This window comes from Kickxella alabastrina, assembly GCF_025024165.1.
Source record: "Kickxella alabastrina strain RSA 675 chromosome Unknown BX661scaffold_1, whole genome shotgun sequence".
Taxonomy (NCBI): domain Eukaryota; kingdom Fungi; phylum Kickxellomycota; class Kickxellomycetes; order Kickxellales; family Kickxellaceae; genus Kickxella; species Kickxella alabastrina.
Window position 1 is genome coordinate 1,782,161 of NW_026251472.1, and position 13,997 is coordinate 1,796,157.

Genomic DNA, 13,997 nt, shown 5'->3' on the forward strand with positions numbered 1-13,997 from the left:
TTTTTTGCAGCCGCTGGCGTGATTGAGGTTGCAAGAAATCAAGCTTTCAAGATGCACACTTTTAATAACCTGTATGCAGTTGGATGCTACCAGTAATGACACTGTGCAAGAACGCTGGCTATGCCCACATACGTGTGCATTGGCAGCGGCAGTAGTGGTATCCACACAGTGAAAAAACGATGTATCTACGGTACTCATGCTCGCTTGCCGTACTGTTGGAGAAATCGAACAGTAAGCGAACTTGGAGTAGCAGTAGCGATAGTAAAAAACAAATAAAAAGCGTGCGACTTTTTGCGCTTGAAATCGATAATAGCGGAACGGATATAAGTTCGACAAAGAAGAATTGTTACAATTATGCCATGCAGGCGTGGGACCAGAGAGCTGCGCAGGCGACACAGATCAATTGGATCGGAACACCACGGCAAAGCGCAAGATCCAGAAAAGAATATATGGGAGCGGTGGGAATATATCATAATATAATATACAGTTGACCTACCTGATATCCGTGCGGAGATGTGAATATGCGTGCGCGCGCGTGTGTTTAGAGTGAATGGCTGTTTGTGTTTCTTTTTGCAGCAGACTATAATGATAGACAGACAATGGTCAATGTAAATAATAATGCTAATAAGATGACAGTGTAATAATTAAAATTAGACAATAGCCGAGTAAATAAATATAAATAGACAATGCGCAAAATAATGGCTTAATTAGTTGCAGCGTGCAAAAAAACTTTGAAGAGCATGACGAAACAAGTAGAGAATAAAAAAGTGAAAAAATGAAACGCAAAAAAATGAAACAAGGGCGAAACCCCGAATGGCAGCTCTTCTTACAACAAGGCCAATATAATTTTTTCAGACAACAGCGTGCTGCAAAATTGAAAACAACAACGAGCAGGATGGTAAAATTTTTTTGGGACGGGCAAGGCTAAATGCGGTTAGTGACAAAAGGGGTATCAGACTTTTTTACTCTTTTAATCACGATTCACAGGATTGAAGCCAAAGCTGAGATTTTGCAAATTGCCTCTTTACAGCGCTTATTCGAGCTTGAGATTGACACGAAGCCGAAGCAAGATAGAAAGTGCATTATAATGTACGCTTTGCGCAGTTGCGTAGGCCGACAATCTGCAAGGGATGGAAAAAAAACAGCGTGCGTGGATTAGGTGTTGCCCCACGATTAAATCGACTGTGGGAGCGTATCCAAAGAAATAATTACAAACCTGCAGCCGTAAATCCGGGCAATAATGCTGATGCTGGTAGTGGGAAATCAGCTTGTGATAGCCGGATGTCGAGCAAAAATGTTATTCTTTTTAATTATGCCAATAAAAAAATAGGTGTGAGCAAATATTATAGGATTGATTGGAGCTTGTCGGCCCGTACGCGGCACACTGCAGAAAATAAATGGAACTGGATACGGTACGAAAGTTGGGTCTACTAGAGATGCGCGGAAATAGTACGAATACTCAAACCCCAAAAATGGAGCAAGATATATGCAAATGTCAAAATGAGCTAATGAGAAAATAAAATAGAGGCAAGCCAAGTGGCATCCCTGACCGCGACCATATTCAAATATTGTAGACAAATGCAGACCAGCAAACATTGCTTTGTTTGACAAGTGGACGGTCCAATAGAAGCTTTTTGTTGTTGGAGTGCAAAGGGATCACTGTAAATAAAGCGTCAGCGTAACCCTGTGAATGGGCAAAGCTATTCCCAATAGTATTGATACAATGAGGGATTAATGCAAAAAAAGCCAGAAACAATAAATGTAATCGGTCATTTTTGGCGTCCCTTGACGCCAAAAATGAAAATAATAATTAGGCGGCTGGCAGCAACAAAGAATTAAAAGAATTAATAAACAATAAACACCAGAATATTAGTGTTTTGAAGCGCCTCTCTTTGTTGCCATTTTAAAGTAGAAAAATAGTTTATTGTGTTGTGAGTAATAGAGAATTTGGAAGTGGCTGTTCCTCACGCCTTGTTGGCGCATCTCGAGTACATTTCCGATAGCAAAGGAAATACTGGTTTGCACCTGAAGTAGGAAAAATAGTGGAAGTGGAAATGTCATTTATCGTACGAAGGGTGTTTTATTTTTAGATACGTTGCAGACGAACGCAGGATGTAAACGAGAAAAACATACGGTAACTGGCGATTACTGGCACTTTTCAACATGTACCAAACAACAAAAAATGCGCAAAAGTTTACACATGTATCATTGGTATGTTTGTGCCATTTAATAGCATAATTTAACAAGTCGAGCAGCATGTAAAGCCAAAGTACCTTTTTTATGTTTGTTAGGAATTAAGGTGTCGCTTATTGGGTGTCAAAAACGATGCTGAGAATGGCGCTGCTGATGCACGGGCCGCTGGGCTAACAAGGTAAGTGATCCAGAAAAATAAGGTTGCAATAGTTGTTAAAAGAAAAAAGAAAAAAGAATGGCGTATCTACGAGTAGCGTAAATATATATTATATGCTAAACAGTATAAAATTAGGATGAGAAAAGAGAAGTGGATATTTGCAGAGAGAAAAAACAAAATAGGGCCTTTAGCATTGGTGAACACAGCCGCAATTGCGACCGCAACATCAGCTCCCAAAATGCAAATAAAGAAATTGCAAAGCCAGCGTTTTGTGCAAATGTGTCTGCGTGTATGTTCCCCATTGTGTTCATTGCGCTCCTAACATGCACACTGCGCACTCCTATCTGCTCACGCCACAGCCGCATAGAAAAATGCGCACATATTGCCCTTGTCTTTTGGTCAAGTTCTTTTTTATTTTCTGCAGATGAAAAATTCAGGACAAAGAAAACAGACCAGCAGACCTTTTTCTTGCACACCTCTTTGAATTGTGACCGGCGCAGCACGTGCAGCAGAACAAAATGAAAGCACACACTTTGTGAATGTCGCTCAGCTTGCCAATCGCGCTTCGTTTTTTTGCTCTTCAATTGCAACTTATATGATCACACGCATTCCGAATTGTGTTCATTGCCATGCGCCGGACTCGTCTGCTCAGGAAAATCAGCATTGAATTGAAAACAATATCAAAACAATATTGGTATTCTACATAAATTACATAAAAATATCAATGCAAGAGGCAACAGAGTGGGGAAAGAGCACATCAAACTGCTTCCGCAATTTCGCCCTCTTAGACGTTGGCAGCTGGCTCCGCCGCCGCCGCTGCCGCTTCTGCCACAACGCGTCTAATCTCAGCGCATGTACAAACCGGCTTGAGAAGTTTTTCCAGCGTAGTGTCTCCAGGAAACTGGCTTTTAATTGCACTCAAATCGCCATACAGCGCGTTCGGCGCTGTCGCTCCAATCTTGGCTAAGAACGCATTGGCGGCGTTGAACTTTGCATGCCGCGGGGACTCACCCATCCCCACAGCCAGCGTCTGTCCATGGGACTTGACCTCGCAAATGTGCTTGTTTACAAACTCCAGCAGGTCCCCGTTGACTCGGCCCTTCCACGTAACTTGGTCACACCCCCACCCTTGGCAGATCAGCAAGCACTGTATTACCGGGTGCAGCGACAGCTTGCCCGAGTCAACAAAGCGGTCAAGGAACGGGCACAGCAGCCTCTTGTAGGCGGTCTTTCCAGCCTCATTGTCCATGCCTGAGTCAATGTAGATGGCGCCAACCAGCGACTCAAGAACATCGCCAAGCACTTTTGGCGCCTGCACAATGTTCCAGCATTCGGGCGGCAGGTTCTTGTAAATATCATTAGCATTGTTTTTGGTGCTGAAAGCGCCGACCCGCTTGAATTTCGCAGGACGCACTACAGCATCCTCCGACAACTGCGGTGGCGTGACCTTTGCCATACTGTCCTCCCACGAGGATGACGAGCCGCTGGAATTTGCAGAATCCGATACGTTTGCCACCACGTCCGAAACGCCCCCGTGTTCTTCGGAATCGGGCGACTGGCAGTTCTTTGCCCAGGCATTGCGAGCGTGGTCCAGGCGCATCTCGTAGTCCCTCAATGATTCGGCCAGTATGACTGAACTGTGCCTGATGTATTTGTGCAAGCCGTGGCACACCAATATCAGGGCAAATAGGTCGTTGCTGACGGCAACGTGCTTGACTAGAGTTATGCGGTGGGGGCAGAGCTCCGGTTGGTGGTCGTAGTAACGCTTGGTTATGTGGTAGTCCAAAACAGCATCGCCCAAAAACTCGAGCCGCTGGTAGCTGTTTGACAGAGAGTCAGTTACGCTACAGTGGGTAAGCGCCTCAAGCAACAGGGCCCTGTTGTTGAACGTATATCCAAGGCTGCACTCAATGTCCTTGACCCACTGGCCCTTCAAATTGCTGGCCTGCACATGTGCAAACTGCAACCCGCTCTCCCATTCGGTGATGCCGGGTGCAGCCGATGCAGCTATGCTCATCGGCGCCAGTCCAAAAATGACATCTTCTTGGTCTAGCTCCGCCTCCTGCAGCAGCTCCTCAGTCTCTGGTGTCCTCTCGGTGCACGCGATCAGCTCAGCGCACAGGCTGTTCAAGTTTGCCACACCGCACTTGCGCGTAACCTCCTTGTTCTTCCATGCAGTCCCAAAGCGAGACCAGGATGTCCACGACTGTCCAACTATGCCAAATGACCGCGCCGCTGCCAACGCACCTTCAAATCCACCGTCGAGGATAGTCGCCCCAAGCAGTGACTCGAGAATATCAGCAATAGTCTTTTCAGACAACTGCTGTTTTATGCAGAATCTGCGGATTTGTGGGCGTCTGCTCTGCTGGGAAGTGGGGTCGCTCACTTTGGCTGTCGCCACAATTGTGCCCGTGCTCTTGCTGCTGAGGCTGCTAGAGCTGCTGTCGTCCGAAAGACTGACTGACGACGATGAATGCGAAGATGGCGGATACTCTACAGCGCCCTGGGTGTCACTATCGCTGACGACAGTCCACTTCCTGGGCAAACTCAGCAAGCGCGCCCATCCGGCTCCAGGGAACCTGATGTCGCGCTTTGAAAACGGCTGCGCTATAATGTACTCGGCCAAGCCCAGCCGCCGGGCGAGCAAGAACAGGTTGGCATTGCACACTATTCGGCCGCGACGCGAAGTCAGCAGCCCCTCGTGGTCGTTCGGGTAAGAGACAAACAGCATAATAGTTGATATGTACTTGAGTACTGAGTCGCCGAGCGTCTCGAGGCGCTCATAGTTGACATCCATGGTTGCATTGGGCGCTGTGATCGCCTGGCGCACGGTCTCGACTTTGGCCGTCAGCCCAAGCTGCTGTTTGACCGCATTGGCAAGCATGACCTGTTCGAGGCGCACAAAAAAGGCTGGCAGCAGCGAGCTGTTGTTGATGTCATGCAGGCTGATATTGTCGAGTGAGCAGAAGAATGGAGACGTGTAAATGACGTCCGGGTAAGGTAGGTTCGAGGACTCCAAGGCGCCCACACTGCTGACAACGTCTTCATCGGTCTCCTGTTTCGGTGGCACGTTGCCCATATCCACAGCAAACAGGTAGTTGTACGTCAGTGGTACTGGCTTAACCCTGAATAAAGGCACGCCGTGGCCGATTTTACCCCTGGGCAGAAGATGGGTCAAGGTCTTGATCTTTGACCACTCGGCCATCGTCCTCGCAGAAAACCGGGCGCTCACATTTGATTTCTTCCTCTTCCCGCCCTCGCTGCTCGCGAACGCGGGGATTCCTGTGGGGCTCGCCAAAACATACTCCGGGCCCATCTTGCCCCTGGCGTGGTACACGGCCAAGTTTGTGTGCAAATCGGCATCGTGGCATACTTTTGTGACAATCTTAGCCCTGCCGTAGTCCAAGCCATCCAAAACCACTAGGTTCTCACACTGCGCAAAGTCGCCATTGGTGCGGCTGAATATCGGCGAGCGATCCTTGAAGCAGTTTTCTGCCATGACAAAGTCGATTCCCAAGCCGTCGGGCAAAGGTGGTGCGATTAGCACGCCGATCTCGGCAGTGTTCCACGCCAGCGCCGCATTGATAGCCCGCATCATCAGCTTTGACGAGAACGAGGCCAGCATGTCGACATCAGCCGCGCTGAGCGTCTGTTGACCCAAATACAGAGGCCGTATGAACGTCTGCGTTTTGTCGATGCTCTTATTATCCTTGGTGTACTGGGAGACATACAGCGGAACAGCAGTGTCCGGCGGAAGCACCTGTATAGTAGCCAAGACTAGCCGCATGGGGGTGGGTGATGACGGGTGCTGGAGCCAGAACAGATGGAGATGCCAGGGGATTGGGGTGTACTCGGCGACATCATTCTCGAAAGCTTTTGCAGCTTCAGCAATGTATCCAGGGTGGTTGGTGGGCGCTCTAGCTGGCTGGACAAATTGTGGCGGGATGGCAGTTGTGTACTCTTCAACCGACGACCTGGACCCCTTGGCCTTGCTTCCGCTCTTCTGTGCCGAGGCAATGTCCATGTCCATATCGCTGAAGTCAGGCCCAACGACAATGACTGGAAGCAGGTTATCATCAATCGCACCCAGCTGGTGGAGCTTCTTCGCGGCACGGTAGGTAGCAACCTGCTTGGCTAGCTTTTTCTTGGGCATAAAGGGCCCGACGACCATGCGAAGCGCGGCATTAGCAGGGAAAGTTATGACACAGCGAAAGACGGACACTCGCAGTAGCTTCGGGTTCTTTTTGCGGATGGCAGTGCCCCCTTCCAGCCTGCTCTGCTGATCCTGCTCCAAAGCCTTCTCCTCGTAGTCGATAATGGGCACAAGCTTGCAAAAGTCGTCCTGCGGCAGCGACTGCACATATTGAAAGATGATGGGCCCGGCGGACATGTACGTAATGCAGGCTTTGGTCGACATAATTGTGTACACGCGGCCAGCCGAGTCCCTGTGCTCGATCCAGGGCTCCTCCTTCCCCTCCGCGTCGACGTCCGCATTGTTGTCGATGAGCAATAGCATGCGAAGGCGGCCCAGTAGACGACTGTATTCGAGGTGCGAGCGGGCGCTGATGATCACGCCATCGGTGGACTTGCGATCGTTGGCCTGTGACTCGGCCAGGCACCAGTCGCGCAGACACTCTTCCAACATCACCAGCTGCAAGTAGTCAGTATACGTTTTGGGCTGCGTTTTGACGGCGTGCTGAGGCAAGATAGTGCTTCCGATCGATGGCTCGGTATTTTCATCCACGTCCATGTCGCCTTCATCTGCAAGCTCTTTGGCGGGCCTGTTGCAGGAGATCACCGCTGGGGCGCCTGCTGGTATTTTGGCGCCCTCGAGGGCGGACTTTTCCTTTGAATCAATTTCAGGAACCATGACGATGAACTGCGAGTTTGCCATCCGCGCACGGCCGCGCGACTGTATGAGCGATGTTGTGGTCTGCGGCATATCGAAGCGAATGACCAGGTTGCACGGCTGAATATCGACGCCCTCCTCTGCGACCTGAGTCGCAAAGATCAGGTTTAGGCGGCCGCTGGCAAAATCAGCCAACACAGCCTGGTTGGCTACCCTGACAGAGCCGCTGCGGACGGGACGATCGACAATGCTGGACCCGGCCTTTGTAGACCCGCCGAGAAGAACCTCGGTGCGGATGTATGAGAACTCAGCAATCCGGGACACAATGTACGTGAGGAGCACAGCTGTCACACGCCGACTGGTGAATACTATGCCGCGTAGCTCGGTCGGGCGATCGCTCCACTGGTGGAGAATACTCAGGAGACGGTTCACTTGCGGAGACAGTTGGCTACGCACTTGGTCCCACGGCTCGCGGCTCGCGGATATGGATCGCAGCAGTGGCGTCGGGTGCACGTCCTGCTGCTGTTCGGCGTATGACTCGGGGTGCGCATCCGGGCGCAAGCTCGGGTGCTGCGATGGGATATCCAGTCCAAAGTCCACGCTCCTAAATGGCCCGCCGCCGAATTTGCTGTCAATGTGTAGTGCACGCTTGAGATACAGTGCATCCTGCAGAGGATTCTCAGCCGCGCCCTCCTTGGACGCTGGCTGGTTGGAGGCGATGGTAGCAGCAGGATGTTCAATATCCGCCAAGATCTTGTCGCTATTTGTGGTATTCATATCCTCACCATCTACATCCTCTTCGTCTTCGTCGTCAACGTCGTTATCGTAGTCAAGCCCGCCTTCTTTTTCGTTATCGTCACCCCTCGCATTGAGCGTCATGGTGTCCATGGATGGTGCCGATTTCTCCGACAATACAGACGCAGACGCAGACACGAGCATAGGCATGGCGGACCGCTTGGGGGGCCTGCGAGAGGCTGCGGGGCGCGTCAGCACCTTACGGTGCCATTGGCGAATAAAATGGTGCCACATCTGGTCGACACCAAAAGGGCCCAAAAGCGGCAGCACAATCGGCAGATACTTCATCGCCGACCCCACCGCCTTGCTGCCAGAACAACCCTCTGCCAGAGATACAGTCAGTGGCGTATGACCAAAATCCGGTGGCAAAAGGTACTCATAACACAAGCTAGTCTGCTGCTGCTGAGTCCCAGACGTATGCGAGCGTGTGGTCAAATCCACAGTGCAGATTTGCGAGTTCAGTATGGCTTGCAAGTGCATGACAGAGTCCTTGGCGGTCTGGTGAGAATTAAGCGGCGACGCAGTCATTCCGAAAATATGCGGGCGGGCCTTTGGCTCACAATGGTCGTAGAACTCGCGCATGATCAGCGCATAAGGATGGTTGCCGCGTGCATGATGACACTCGTCAAAAATCAACAGATCAATATCTGACAGGTGAGCGCGGCCAACACGCAATGCGTTGAGAAGAATTTGGTGTGTCATCACTAGGACCGAGGCACTAGCCCATTTGCCCGACCATGCGGTTTCGTCCCAGTCGTGGATGCCCATGGCACCAACAAACGAGTGCACTTTTTGGTTCGTATTCTCGCTGATCACCCGTGCCTGCTGGCACACTAGTGTCACAGTGTTGTTGAGGAATACGCGCACTTTGCGCCGCGCGGGCACTGTCTGCTCGCCAATGCCGATATTGGTGGTTGGGCTGGTGGCTTGCTCGGCTTGTGAGTTGGCGCGCTGTGCGAACCACTGGATTAGCATCACTGATACTAATGTTTTGCCCGTTCCAGTCTCCAACATCACAATCGAGTTGCTGTTCAGGGCTTCCCTGAACAACGCCAACTGGTAGTCGCGCGGCTTCAGTGCGATGTGCGTGTTGTCTGTGCTGTCGTTTCCGCCACTGCCGCCGTTGTTGCTGTTGCTGTTATTTCTGCTGCTAGCGGCGACACCAGGCTCGCCTATTGTCATCATTGTTGGCGGATTTGCTGTTTATACCAGGCTGTCGAAGAGCTTGCTACTAAATGTAAAAAAACAGCGAAGCCGTGCGAGTTCAACAAATACGTTGCTAAGTTCCATGTATTTTTCGTTCCATGCGCATAAGTTAAGGAGTGGTTCTTGTTCCTGTTTGCGTTACCTTGCTTTCTTGTTTGCTCGCTCGCTCGTTTGTGTGAGTAACTGGTGTTTTTATGCTAAATGTTATATATAATACAAAAGAAAACGCTACTCTTATTTTTGGAGTACTCGATGAGAATAACAAAATGAAATGAAATGAATAATAAACAGAGCCAGAGTCAAAGTAGTGATAAGTTTCAAAATGCATTTGGTCGGGTGTTTTTTGTTGGCTTTTTTCGGCCCTCGGGTTAAATTTGATCGATTAGAACCAAAAAAAGAGATGAAGCATGCGTTGTTTATTTTAAAAATACGAGATCAATCTAATAAATAATTAGTTGCTGCTGGCGACGAAAGCGGTACCCTTGGTCTCGCTCTTCTTAAGCTCGGGGATGGCGTTCTTGACCAGCTCCTGCTCAAACTCGGTGATGTTCTTGGGCAGGGGCAAGATCTCCTTGACACCCTCCTTGTCGAGCTTGATGTAAGTTGAGAAGAACTCAAGACCCTCGTTCTTGAACAGATCGGTGCGGATGAAGGCCCACTCGAGGACATCCTCACCAGCGGCAGCGCGCATCAGCGAGTCGGCAAACCGAGCACCGGCGTAGGCCATGGACAGGGTAGCCGAACCAGCACCGTCCTTAGCCTTGACAACCTCGTCACCGCCGAACTGGACGCGGTGGGTCAGGGCGTCGCGCTCCTCAGTGGTCAGGCTAAGACCCTCAACCTGGGAGAACAGGGGAATGATGGTGACACCGGCGTGGCCACCGACAACGGGGACATCGACGACCTTGCCGACCTTGTCGCCGATGAACCGCGAGGCGCGGACGAGATCGAGGCTGGTGACACCGAAGATCCTACAACAACAAAGCAAGCAGATCAAGGCAACAAAAATGTATCAAATGGTTAACAACACTACCCGCGTCAAAAAAAGTTGGCCTGGCCTGAACACAAAATGAAAAGTTCAGAAATGAAATCCGCCACATATGCGTGAGAAAGAGATAATTACAGTAAGCGAGCAAATGTCGATCGCTCTCCCCTTCCCCCACTGTCTCTTCCTTTGGCAGTATCCTATTATCTATCTCGCACGCACCCAAAAAAATCAGCAAAAAAAAGAGACAGCAAAAAACAAACTTACTTCTTGGGATCGTAGACACCGGCGTTCTTGAAGACCTCGGTGGCAATGGGCACAGTCGAGTTGACGGGGTTGGAGATAATGAGCAGCTTGGCCTTAGGGCAGAACTCGGCGCAGGCCTTGGCCAAATCACGGACAATGCTAGCGTTGGTGTTGAACAGGTCATCGCGAGTCATACCAGGCTTGCGGGGGACGCCAGCAGGGATAACAACGAGCTCAGCTCCCTCCAAAGTCTTCCTCAGACCATCCTGGTCCTCGGCGGTGTATCCGGTCACGTTAGACAGGGTGTTGATGTGGCCGACATCGGCGGCAACGCCGGGGGTGTTGCGGATATCGTAGAGACCGAGCTCAGTGACACGGGGGTTGGCCTTGAGCAGGAGGGACAGGGGCTGGCCGATACCGCCGGCGGCGCCGAGAACGGCAACCTTGGACTGCAGGGCAGCGCCGGTCGAGAAGGAGCGGGCAGCGAGCTTGATCGAGTTACGAGTGGCAAACATTTTTGTAACAAAAATAGAAAATAGAAAAATTAAACAAAAGACAGCGTATACAAAAGAAGAACAGAGAAAAGAAGAGGAGAGTAGGAGACGGGCGCGACATGCAAATTATATATGCCGTTTTCCTCTGGCTCCACTTTCCCAAATCCGCGCCGCTGGGCTGCAAGATATGGTGGGCGCTTGCGATTGGCTTGAAAATGCGACTGCGTGCTACAGGAATGCTTTTTTTGAATTTGCGGCCCTCATCTGAAAGTCCTGCGTATTTTTTGCCTCGGACTTCCACGCTAACTTCGTCATGAATCGGCGGATAAACGGGCAGAACAGACTGTTATTTAAACGGTTATGATAGAAGTCGGGGGTTTCCCGTACTTTCTCGATGGAAAAGTTAAGAGATGAATTACTACATCAACAAATCTGATTAGACCAAGGATCCGTGTGACGTCTCGCTTTTTTAATATGGCCTGGCCCCCTTTTTTCGTCGCATTCGTTTCATTCGAGTCAGACCATCGAGACAGGGCCGCATGTTCACATGTACACGACGGGGGCGCAGAGTTCTGGCGCGCAAGTACTTATACTGGGATCTTTGAGACCCAGCCGCGAGATCTTGCGGCTGAGACGGCCAACAGACTCCAGGTGTATCCAGGTCTGCTAGAGCCCATGATAGGCAAGTTGACATGAACTAAAGCTAATGAGTAATACTTATTATTTACCATGTTTTTTACTTTTATATCTCGCTCAATGAATCTATTTCCTCTCTCTCTATATAACTTAATTTTTATCATTCACCCGTGATTATATAAATGAAATCTACCCTACTGGGCGCCGTCAGCCGCCTCTGCACTCAGCGATGCGCGCGCACCCTTCTTCGCCAAAAAGCGGGCATTGCGCTCGTTTCTGCGCTCTTCCAGAGCACACGCCTCCTTCCATGAATCCCAGCTGAGCTCCGTCTCCCCCTTGCCAATGCTGACAAGCTTGGCGACGGTAACGGCCAGGGCCAACTCCGCCTGCGTCATCATCTTCTCTCCCCTCTCATGCGCCTTGCGCCGCAAGTCTGCGTAGTCCTCGGAGATCCTGTCCGAGGTATCCTTTGGAACGCCAAACTCCAACTGGCGCGCATGCTCCAAGTACTGGCGCAACTGCTCGGTGTGCATGGGGTCCAGGGGCTTCAAATCGTCCACACTATCCTCCCCAATACCAGCCAGGAACTGCACGGTGGATTCTGAAAGATACACGTCACAGTCGTTTTGCAGAATCGACTTTCCCGACGACAGCACGAGCACGCGCAGGTTAGTTGCCATGTCGATCGGTTGGAAGGGATACACGTATGTGACGGTTTGGTCGAGAATGGTGGTCTGCAGGGCATGCAGGTTGCGCACACCGCGTTCGCCCAGGGTGCCCTCGTGCAGACATGTCTCGTCGCAGACAATCTGCGTACCGGCTGCCAGCTGCAGAGCGCCAGAATGCAGGTCGCCAGACTCAGCGTTGGGCAGGAAGGGCGTCTCGTTGAGCAGCTTCAGCTCGAACGGAATCTCCACGCAGCGCGGCAAAAGCAGCGCCAACGCGTCGCCGACCCGCTTGGTGGACAAGTTGCTCAGCGCAAAGCCGCCGTTCACAGCAGACATCTTGGCGTCCTTACTCGTCGTGGGGAACCCTATCAGATTAAGTGAAAACTTGCCCACCTTGGTATCCTGCACCGCGACTGTCTTCGACAGAAGATGGAGTAAGAGGTAGTGTGCGGCCAGATCGTCGCCGCCAAGAACGGACGCCAGGTGGCTCACACATATGTTGCGTCGGTCTGCAAACTCCCCGGCAACAATCGTGGGTAGGTCAGGCACGAGGCTTTCCAGTGAAACGTCAGCGTGGAAAATCGAGTGCACACAGGGCCACTGCGCGTTCTCATCGGCACCCTCACTGTGCTGGTCCCGGGAGCTATACACCAGCTCGTAAATGCCAACGACATCGATGAGGCTAGACACCTTGGGCGCTGTGCTAGGTGCGTAGAACTTGACCAGCGCGGCAGAGTGCTTCTGCCCCTTCAGCGGGTACTTGGTCGCCGGCCCAGCTGACGCGTCACCGCTTTCGTCAGAGCTAATGGCGAGCGATCCCAGCGCACTGTCCAGAAAAGCTGTCGACCCGAGCTGTGCCCATTCGCTTTGCCCGGGGACGGAGACACAATATGCGACTTCCTTCTCGGTGAACAAGTTATTAGCAGAGGTGTAGTCGATCTCCCAACCGTCCTCCAGGACATAGTCCACATCAGTGTACTGGGAGAATATCTGCTTGGTCTCGCCGGTGCTGGCGTTCACCAGATGGGCCACAGACATGTGAAGTTCCTCGCCGTAGCTCGGATCCTGCACCATGCAGCGGAATCTCACCAGGGTGCCAAATTCGGGCTTTGGCCGGTTACCCGTCTGATCCAAAATTGGGATGCGCTCAACCGCCTTTGTACTGCTAAACACGCTCTTAAAGTGCTCTTGGACAGCCTTACTGAACGTGTGCGGGTCGTCGCTTTCGCTGCCAGCGTCTGTGGCCGCTGCGCCTTTGTGGGTTTCTAAGTGCAAGTATTTTGGAAAAGAAAAAGTCCATGGGCATTCAAAGTTTTCAGTTTAGTGTAGTGTTGGCATATCAATCAACTTTTTTGCTTTTCTCAAGAGCCCGGGGTATCGCCAACAGCAAAATGTTGGTCTCTACTACTGTTGGCCATATGTTGATTGATGTGTACAGTGTGTTACGCACCAAAGAGCCTGCTAATGGCTGTCAGCGGCGAGTGGATGTGCTCGCGGATCGCGTCGGTAGCTAACGCTGTCGATGCTGCTGCTGCGACGTTGGTATGCTCCATTTTTCGTTTATTTGTTTGTTTGTTTGTTTTAAAATGGAATGAGCAGTTGAATGTGGAATGGTGTGGTGCAAGGTGAAACAAGAGGAGAGGAGTAAAAAAGCGCAAAGTTGAGCCTCGTATTGGCGCTTTGTGCGCAGCGAAACGGACGCGCAAAGGGATTTTCCAAATTTTTTGAGTCTTTTTTGTTTAGCATTAATTTACGGGTGTGATTGCGA

At 51.0% G+C, this 13,997-nt stretch overlaps 5 protein-coding genes across 5 annotated transcripts; 1 reads left to right on the forward strand and 4 right to left on the reverse strand.

Annotated features, from left to right (window-relative positions):
- Positions 1-1,211: 1,211 nt before the first annotated feature.
- On the reverse strand, positions 1,212-1,837 carry BX661DRAFT_10735 (uncharacterized protein). The gene has a single exon (XM_051532411.1). It carries the CDS (start codon positions 1,594-1,596, stop codon positions 1,264-1,266), a length of 333 nt encoding a protein of 110 aa, XP_051395488.1. The 5' UTR covers positions 1,597-1,837; the 3' UTR covers positions 1,212-1,263.
- Positions 1,838-2,810: 973 nt separating this feature from the next.
- On the reverse strand, positions 2,811-9,489 carry BX661DRAFT_176080 (uncharacterized protein). Its single transcript, XM_051534257.1, has 2 exons — positions 9,343-9,489; positions 2,811-9,225 (listed from the first exon to the last, which is right to left on the reverse strand). The coding sequence occupies exon 2, from the start codon at positions 9,177-9,179 to the stop codon at positions 3,135-3,137; it is 6,045 nt and encodes a 2,014-aa protein (XP_051395489.1). The 5' UTR covers positions 9,180-9,225; positions 9,343-9,489; the 3' UTR covers positions 2,811-3,134.
- A 21-nt stretch (positions 9,490-9,510) lies between these two features.
- Positions 9,511-10,996, reverse strand: BX661DRAFT_176081 (mitochondrial malate dehydrogenase). Its single transcript, XM_051534258.1, has 2 exons — positions 10,453-10,996; positions 9,511-10,171 (listed from the first exon to the last, which is right to left on the reverse strand). The coding sequence occupies exons 1-2, from the start codon at positions 10,944-10,946 to the stop codon at positions 9,652-9,654; spliced, it is 1,014 nt and encodes a 337-aa protein (XP_051395490.1). The 5' UTR covers positions 10,947-10,996; the 3' UTR covers positions 9,511-9,651.
- Positions 10,997-11,665: 669 nt separating this feature from the next.
- BX661DRAFT_176084 (putative alanine racemase-domain-containing protein) lies at positions 11,666-13,702 on the reverse strand. Its single transcript, XM_051534259.1, has one exon. It carries the CDS (start codon positions 13,301-13,303, stop codon positions 11,756-11,758), a length of 1,548 nt encoding a protein of 515 aa, XP_051395491.1. The 5' UTR covers positions 13,304-13,702; the 3' UTR covers positions 11,666-11,755.
- BX661DRAFT_10796 (uncharacterized protein) lies at positions 13,416-13,776 on the forward strand. Its single transcript, XM_051532412.1, has one exon. It carries the CDS (start codon positions 13,528-13,530, stop codon positions 13,741-13,743), a length of 216 nt encoding a protein of 71 aa, XP_051395492.1. The 5' UTR covers positions 13,416-13,527; the 3' UTR covers positions 13,744-13,776.
- The last annotated feature ends 221 nt before the right edge of the window (positions 13,777-13,997 follow it).

Bases quoted from the DNA above. Each gene is read 5' to 3' on its own strand.
- BX661DRAFT_176080 (XM_051534257.1), bottom strand. From the start codon at position 9,179: ATGATGACAATAGGCGAGCCTGGTGTCGCCGCTAGCAGCAGAAATAAC.
- BX661DRAFT_176084 (XM_051534259.1), bottom strand. From the start codon at position 13,303: ATGGTGCAGGATCCGAGCTACGGCGAGGAACTTCACATGTCTGTGGCC.
- BX661DRAFT_176081 (XM_051534258.1), bottom strand. From the start codon at position 10,946: ATGTTTGCCACTCGTAACTCGATCAAGCTCGCTGCCCGCTCCTTCTCG. The intron at 10,172-10,452 runs GTAAGTTTGTTT...TTGTTGTTGTAG, and splicing joins GGTGTCTACGATCCCAAGAA to GATCTTCGGTGTCACCAGCC.
- BX661DRAFT_10735 (XM_051532411.1), bottom strand. From the start codon at position 1,596: ATGTTTGCTGGTCTGCATTTGTCTACAATATTTGAATATGGTCGCGGT.
- BX661DRAFT_10796 (XM_051532412.1), top strand. From the start codon at position 13,528: ATGGGCATTCAAAGTTTTCAGTTTAGTGTAGTGTTGGCATATCAATCA.